The sequence below is a fragment of the Haliotis rubra genome, unplaced genomic scaffold (assembly GCF_003918875.1).
Source record: "Haliotis rubra isolate DU_JTF1 unplaced genomic scaffold, ASM391887v1 Scf857, whole genome shotgun sequence".
Classification (NCBI taxonomy): domain Eukaryota; kingdom Metazoa; phylum Mollusca; class Gastropoda; order Lepetellida; family Haliotidae; genus Haliotis; species Haliotis rubra.
Window position 1 is genome coordinate 63142 of NW_025767587.1, and position 9001 is coordinate 72142.

Below are 9001 nucleotides of genomic sequence, written 5' to 3' on the forward strand. Positions count from 1 at the left end.
GGATGTGTTTTTGAGCTGTCAAGGAAGACCACAAGATGAGGGGCCTCTTCCACAATGTACTGGCATAGGATGTGTTTTGAGCTGTCAAGGAAGACCACAAGATGAGGAGCCTCTTCCACAATGTACTGGCATAGGATGTGTTTGAGCTGTCCAGGAAGACCACAAGATGAGGAGCCTCTTCCACAATGTACTGGCATAGGATGTGTTTTGAGCTGTCAAGAAAGACCACAAGATGAGGAGCCTCTTCCACAATGTACTGGCATAGGATGTGTTTTGAGCTGTCAAGGAAGACCACAAGATGAGGAGCCTCTTCCACTTGGCTGTGCAGATGTTTTTGAGGAACTGTTTCCACACTCTTCACATCCTGTTAACATAAAATAACATTTTGTTACGGCTGAATATTGTCAGTTTACAAGTTGATCTCACAACAGCATTAAGTAAATGAAACATCTATTCTTAACTATACTACTATTTGCAAATAAAAAATATCTTAAATATATCTTTATCATAAAGGTATCACCTGTCCTTGCAGTCTAATGCATTTCCATTTGTCATAAAGCTGATCATAAGCACTTACTTCAGGAATGAAGTAAACTAGTTTTCAAGTGTAACAATACTTACAGAAGAACATCATTTTCAAAAAATCTTACATTGACTATGGTAATGCAGGTCTTTGACTTCAAACCCTTGCCCTTTTGCTTGGAAACAAGCTTCTACAAATCCCGGAACAGTTGGATGCTTTTTTCAGCATCAGTACCCTGAAAATTTGAAACAATAATTATTGAAATAAAAATTTCCAATTACATGTTAACCCAGTTTGAAACAATAACCATATCAAATCAATATTAATTAACATATTAAGGTATCACAGAGGGTTAGTGAAATTAGTTAAGTATTTTGATAGTTCACCATATCTAAATAGAAACATATTAAATTATGATATTAAATAATATAAGCCATATGACAAAGCAACTTGTAACAAGAAATTGAAAAAATATACATCTTGAGTTTTCTGGAGCCATTAATACATTAATACATGCCTCAGGTGCAGTTTTTTAGATACGACAGTGTGCATTATCCATTTCATATTTCTGGCAATTTCTTCCCTCGCTTCCTCTGGATCATCACTGCGTTGGCAAAAGAATTCATACACCAACTGAAACAGTATGTTAGGGAATGTATTTAATGATTAAGAGGCACAAAAGACATGCAACAGGGCTTGCCTGCTTGTTCAATATAAGATTAACACTAGAACAACAATGACCATAAATCAACTAATGTGCTAACACTGTACAAGTACTTTTGTACACCTGTAATGTCCGTATATAATAAATAATGTTTAAGGACACATGAAGATGTCCGGCTGTAGTTTATTTAATGAGTTTTAGATTCTTTTTAGAAGATTTGAGTTTTGTAGGAATATTGTTAGGGCGTTGAAGATACTTGTTGGGTTTTGGGGGTTGAGGAGTAGTGGGATGTTATTGTAATATTTGGAGGTAATGCTGTTTTGTAGTTGCTTAATGTTTGTCTTTTGTAGCTGGCAGTGTATGAGTATGTGATTTATGTCTTCTTGGGTATTACAGTGTGTGCATAGTCCATCTGCATGTCTATTTTGTTTGTAGAGTGTGTGGTTGAGGTTTGTGATACCTGTGATGAGTCTGTTTATGGCCGTGTCAATATTTTTAATGTTTGAGAATGTAGGGATTTTTCTTAAGGGTGATTTTATAATGGAAGTAACCCATGTTGATTTGTTGTTGTTTATGTTGTGTTGAAAGTCAGTATGAAGGATATTTGATTTAATGAGTTGTTTAGTTTCTGTTTTGGATGTATGAAAGTTTATATTTGGTGATTTTTGTGTTGTTGCTAATTTGGCTGCTGTGTCTGCTGTGTGGACTAGTGAAACTACTGCTTTGTTTAAAGCCATCGTTATACATTACAAGGTAGACAGTGCCAAATAAAGTTGAGTTTTAAACGCTGATAAAGCTTTAAATTAAACTATTCTCTTTCTCCATTTGAGCATTAGAGCATAAAAAAGTTCAATCTTCATGGTCATATCAGGACACATGTTCCCAGGCAGATCATTAGTAATTCTTCAAAACTGCATTTTTAGAATAGTATCAAAATAACAGTATTTTCCCCCACTTATGAAAAGAAAAGAAAATGTCAAAAATAAATTTTAGAGGTTTTTGACTATCCTATGTATTAAACAGGTATAAAAGTAAACAATAGAAGCAACATACCTCTACATTCAAACAATAATATCACTAAACTAATGGTCCACTAATGATGGTTATCAAAATCACCTTGGTGAAGAAATAAAAAAAATGAGTACCAAATATATGTGTTGGCACAACAATAGGATAATCTGTACTCTGTCATGAGCAAAGTACTTCCCTGAATTATCAGGTATTGTCTAAGGTAGGCAAAGCAATGAAGCGTGCTATTCCTTAGACAATGAGGGATTATGGAGGACATCTCTAATCTTAGGTGAGCGAAATTCAGAAATTCCTGAAGTGTGCGAGAGTTCAAATCAGACAATTGTAATCTTGTCTTGAGTGAACGAAAGTTTGCTTTTGATTGCAGGGGTAATATAATGGATTAAACTTAAAACAACTCCCTATGGGGTATATATAAGATCATTATATATTTGATCATCATGTCACAATGGCTAATGTTCAAGATAATGTTTATTGAGAACAGACGATGTGGTCGAAGTTTAGTTCAATTTGGCACAATAAATGAAATTCAATTCTTTTGAACAGGAAGAACACTTCTGTCTGCCTTAACAGAATGAACAATAGGTACTATGAATGGTCTTTGAAAAGTTTGGCTTTCATAATTTGTATAATAATCTTTCTCTTTAGAATATCAGCAGTTTGCATAAATTTGAAATAGACAACATCATTGTAATGAAAACTAAAGGAAGATTCAGTCTGTTTCCTTTCACAAAGGTCTCCTTGGGATGTTCCCTGGTATAACTGACTTTTTTACCTTTTGTTTTAACATATTATTAGAGAAATATCATGCCACTGGATAAAAGAATGGTATACATTGCTGCATTACTACCAAAAAGATTTTTTGAAAGTTCAAAGCTTGATTGGGAAACATTCTAATATCTCAGTGTTTATCTTTGGATCTTGTCAGTTCATCACTGAACTTTATCAATTGGATGTCCTTGATCCAGTAAATATGTCAGATACAACCCAGTGCTGTAGCAGACCAAGAACCTGGCAATATGCAGGGGGGTACTCCAAATCAAAAACATAGTAACTCCCAAGGAGACTGATCACTGCATCAAACAATGACAGTGTTTGAAGAAAAATCTTTACATTGTCTCCTACAATGAATTGGCATAGGATGTGTTTTGAACTGTCAAGGAAGACCACAAGATGAGGAGCCTCTTCCACAATGTACTGGCATAGGATGTGTTTTGAGCTGTCAAGTAAGACCACAAGATGAGGGGCCTCTTCCACAATGTACTGGCATAGGATGTGTTTTGAGCTGTCCAGGAAGACCACAAGATGAGGAGCCTCTTCCACAATGTACTGGCATAGGATGTGTTTTGAGCTGTCAAGGAAGACCACAAGATGAGGAGCCTCTCCCACAATGTACTGGCATAGGATGTGTTTTGAGCTGTCAAGAAAGACCACAAGATGAGGAGCCTCTTCCACAATGTACTGGCATAGGATGTGTTTTGAGCTGTCAAGGAAGACCACAAGATGAGGGGCCTCTTCCACAATGTACTGGCATAGGATGTGTTTTGAGCTGTCAAGGAAGACCACAAGATGAGGAGCCTCTTCCACAATGTACTGGCATAGGATGTGTTTTGAGCTGTCCAGGAAGACCACAAGATGAGGAGCCTCTTCCACAATGTACTGGCATAGGATGTGTTTTGAGCTGTCAAGAAAGACCACAAGATGAGGAGCCTCTTCCACAATGTACTGGCATAGGATGTGTTTTGAGCTGTCAAGGAAGACCACAAGATGAGGAGCCTCTTCCACTTGGCTGTGCAGATGTTTTTGAGGAACTGTTTCCACACTCTTCACATCCTGTTAACATAAAATAACATTTTTGTTACGGCTGAATATTGTCAGTTTACAAGTTGATCTCACAACAGCATTAAGTAAATGAAACATCTATTCTTAACTATACTACTATTTGCAAATAAAAAATATCTTAAATATATCTTTATCATAAAGGTATCACCTGTCCTTGCAGTCTAATGCATTTCCATTTGTCATAAAGCTGATCATAAGCACTTACTTCAGGAATGAAGTAAACTAGTTTTCAAGTGTAACAATACTTACAGAAGAACATCATTTTCAAAAAATCTTACATTGACTATGGTAATGCAGGTCTTTGACTTCAAACCCTTGCCCTTTGCTTGGAAACAAGCTTCTACAAATCGGAACAGTTGGATGCTTTTTTCAGCATCAGTACCCTGAAAATTTGAAACAATAATTATTGAAATAAAATTTCCAATTACATGTTAACCCAGTTTGAAACAATAACCCTATCAAATCAATATTAATTAACATATTAAGGTATCACAGAGGGTTAGTGAAATTAGTTAAGTATTTTGATAGTTCACCATATCTAAATAGAAACATATTAAATTATGATATTAAATAATATAAGCCATATGACAAGCAACTTGTAACAAGAAATTGAAAAAAATATACATCTTGAGTTTTCTGGAGCCATTAATACATGCCTCAGGTGCAGTTTTTTTAGATACGACAGTGTGCATTATCCATTTCATATTTCTGGCAATTTCTTCCCTCGCTTCCTCTGGATCATCACTGCGTTGGCAAAAGAATTCATACACCAACTGAAACAGTATGTTAGAATGTATTTAATGATTAAGAGGCACAAAGACATGCAACAGGGCTTGCCTGCTTGTTCAATATAAGATTAACACTAGAACAACAATGACCATAAATCAACTAATGTGCTAACACTGTACAAGTACTTTTGTACACCTGTAATGTCCGTATATAATAAATAATGTTTAAGGACACATGAAGATGTCCATGGTAGTACTTTAGGGAAACTAAATTTGAAACAAAAATTTGCTGTTGAATAAGCTCAAATGATTTATACTTACAAAGCATCCTTCCTCAAAACAAGGGAACTTTTCTAAAATGGGCTCAATCTTCTCAGGCTTCAAGGTGGTTTGCCACTCTTTGCGAAATTGTCTTGTCTGTTTTAGTAGAGTTTGCAGATGAGTAATTGATTGCTTTCCTTCCCATTCCTTCTTTATTTCATCAAGATGGGATGCAAAATCTTTCTCTGATATCACACCTGATGATTTATTAGCCATCTTGAACAACTTCTGAGGTTGTGCATCTTCAGAATCCTTAGGCGCAGGTCTTGTTGATTTTGCATTGTTTTGAAATCTATTGGTGCGGCATCGCTGACTCAATTTGGACACAAAAAAGCTCTGAAAAGACACAATAGGAGAGTTTGTTTTTAACCTCCGATTAGAAGGAAGGAGTGCGTTTCTTGGTTATAGCAAACAGATAATACTGACTTTACCTTTATACGAATTCACAAATTGGGGGGTATTGAGTCTCATGCATTTATTTAGGAAAAGAACATTCAGACAAGAGTGCTTTTAAATCACAAGCTCTTACTGAAATCTAACAGAAGAGTACCTAATTCTAAATCATATGCAGTTCAACCAAAAACATTATCTGAAAATAATTACTCCGTGATAAAACAAAAAGAATCACAGAATATCAAGTTCTGTAATACAAGAGCCATATATGTTGAAATTGGTAAAAGTCGAGTACTTGGGATATGTGAACTATCAGTATGTATGCACTTTGACACTACATCACTGAATAAGAGATATAAACTGAAGCCAACTCAAACTTACCCAAAGTGTCTTGCCATGTGCATAGGCCAATGAAGGATATTTTGCCACCATCCTCCTGGCGATTGATTGATAGTATGGTGAAGATGACATTGATGGATAAACAGTTGTGTAAACTGTTTCACACTGCTTCAATACAGAGTTAAAAATCTGGCTGCTCCTTTCACCTGCTTGAAGGGCTGCAATCGTAGTAGGTGCAAGATCAGGATGGGGGATCCTGTCTGGTGTTGGCAGCGCAGACAGTAGACTGCGGCTTGAGAGATCTGCTGAAACAAAATGAAAGTATCATATCACTTAATGTCGAAGTAAGTGGGAACCTGAAGACCACATTTAGGTTAGGTCAGAACCATAATGGAAATGTAATGATGTTCGAATGTATTTATTTCTCTCATCTTATTGTTTGTAGATCATAATTCCAGAAAGTCAGACAGGTCAATTTCTCGGTTCCTGTCAAGAATATTGAATTACATTTTCCCAGTGAACAATATACCCGATTTAAATCTACAATGATACAATAAATATTTGAGTTGAAATACTCACCTGAAGTTCCAAGTAGGATAAGTTCATAACATTGTTTTGTTTACCTGACTGGGAGTTGCACTGATTCAGATGTTTTAGATAAACGTACACCACCCATTTGAATATGTGGTTGCCCAGTCTAGGTTATGACTCACTGTTTACACATGATCTTAGACTTCCAGCATCAATACAACATGTAAACATTAATATGTGAAAATTATCTTTGCAATGTCATCAATGTGTGTACTATATTTTCGCATAGCGTTTACCTGGGGAGAATAATGACAACGTCAGCTTGCCCAGTCTTCTAAAAATGGCGAGGATCGTGCAGTGGAATGTGTAAACCCCGTAGATGACGTTTGACGGCACTTTTGGAAGATGACGGCACTGTAGCCGTAGAGTTACCTCCCTTGGTTCATTTGTCACAATGTCATGTTACATACAAACTTAATGTCCTGTATCAATAAGTGATACCTATTTTTCATGGAAATAATGAAAATGATACTAATATATCCCGTGTGTCGGTTACCACTTTTCCCTACTTTTTAGCGAACTGGCACGCCACATTCTAAAAAATAACTTATTGCCTCATCAAAGCGTTTACGTCTTTCGGCTACGATCGCGCGAGTTGACAGACGATATTCGCATTGAAATCACTGCGTTTTGAACATGCTGACATCCATTTGAAGATATCTAAAGAATGTCTAGGTATCATGTAATATGAGGCCAGTAGAGATGCAGCGATTGCCTCGATCACCATTCATTGGCGCCAAAATGTATCGAGGCACGCTTGCGTTGACAGATTAACACTATAATGTTAATAAAGAAGAGAGATATATTAACACTGGTGTAAATAAATGAACACTGATGTTAATAATATTACGTAAGTCGTACTTGTATGCAAGTAATATTACGTGTATGTGTAAAACAAGGAGTACGACATCTTATTCCATTTAGCCCAATGTTATTTCAATTAGATTAGTTAGAGGGCAATAACTTTAGACCAACTTTCCAGCTGTACAGCACATTTAACCAAAATGTCAGAGGTAAGATTAGTTATTTTAAATATTTCGAACACATTACCATATCTAATATGATACACATTTTCATTAACAACCAGATCTAAATACAGCCCATCGCTGTGCATTGACATTGTTTGTTATCCTATCATACACTGAGGCATACCAGACGACTCCTGAATAAACTAGGGCTCCGACACTGATATTTGCCTGATGTCTGGTCTGAATACCATTTAAACGCAGCCCATTTTGAGCCTTTCAACGGACTATTCCAGTATTCTAATCATACACTGAGGCATACCAGACGACACCTGAATAAACTGGGGCTCCGACACTGATATTTGCCTGATGTCTGGTCTGAATACCATTTAAACACAGCCTATTTTGAGCCAGTCGGGATTATTCCCGTTATCTTATCATACACTGAGGCATACCAGACGACTCCTGAATAAACTGCATGGGGGCTCCGACACTGATATTTGCCAAATGTCTGGTCTGAATACCATTTAAACACAGCCCATTTTGAGCCAGTCGGGACTATTCCCGTATTCTTATCATACACTGAGGCATACCAGACGACTCCTGAATAAACTGGGGGCTCCGACACGGATATTTGCCTGTTGTCTGGTCTGAATACCATCTAAATACAGCCCATTTTGAGCCAGTCGGGAGTATTCCGTATTCTTATCATACACTGAGGCATACCAGACGACGACTCCTGAATAAACTGGGGGCTCCGACACTGATATTTGCCAAATGTCTGGTCTGAATACCATTTAAACACAGCCTATTTTCAGCTAGTCGGGACTATTCCCGTATTCTTATCATACACTGAGGCATACCAGACGACTCCTGAATAAACTGGGGCCCCGACACTGATATTTGCCTGTTGTCTGGTCTGAATACCATCTAAACACAGCCCATTTTGAGCCAGTCGGGATTATTCCCGTATTCTTATCATACACTGAGGCATACCAGACGACTCCTGAATAAACTAGGGTTCCGACACGGATATTTGCCTAATTTCAGGTCTAAATACCATTTAAACACAGCTCATTTTGAGCCAGTCGGGAGTATTCTCGTTCTCCTATCATACACTGAGGCATACCAGACGACTCCTGAATAAACTAGAGCTCCGACACTGATATTTGCCTGACGTCTGTCTGGTCTGAATACCATTTAAACGCAGCCCATTTTGAGCCTTTCAGGACTATTCCAGTATTCTTATCATACACTGAGGCATACCAGACGACACCTGAATAAACTGGGGCTCCGACACGGATATTTGCCTGATGTCTGGTCTGGTCTGAATTCCATCTAAATACAGCCCATTTTGAGCCAGTCGGGAGTATTCCGGTTCTCCTATCATACACTGAGGCATACCAGACGACTCCTGAATAAACTAGGGCTCCGACACTGATATTTGCCTGATGTCTGGTCTGAATACCATTTAAACGCAGCCCATTTTGAGCCTTTCAGGACTATTCCAGTATTCTTATCATACACTGAGGCATACCAGACGACACCTGAATAAACTGGGGCTCCGACACGGATATTTGCCTGATGTCTGGTCTGAATACCATCT

At 37.5% G+C, this 9001-nt stretch overlaps 1 protein-coding gene across 2 annotated transcripts; it reads right to left on the bottom strand.

Moving 5' to 3' along the window:
- Positions 1–239: 239 nt before the first annotated feature.
- Positions 240–6938, bottom strand: LOC124262807. 2 transcript variants are annotated; one of them, XM_046697355.1, is made up of 6 exons: positions 6667–6938; positions 5882–6144; positions 5108–5443; positions 4683–4831; positions 651–758; positions 240–364 (listed from the first exon to the last, which is right to left on the bottom strand). In XM_046697355.1, the coding sequence occupies exons 2-5, from the start codon at positions 5969–5971 to the stop codon at positions 680–682; spliced, it is 654 nt and encodes a 217-aa protein (XP_046553311.1). In that variant the 5' UTR covers positions 5972–6144; positions 6667–6938; the 3' UTR covers positions 240–364; positions 651–679. The 2 variants fall into 2 exon arrangements, with proteins under 2 accessions (XP_046553311.1, XP_046553313.1); XM_046697357.1 differs by having other exon boundaries at positions 4715–4831; positions 6667–6935.
- Positions 6939–9001: the final 2063 nt, after the last annotated feature.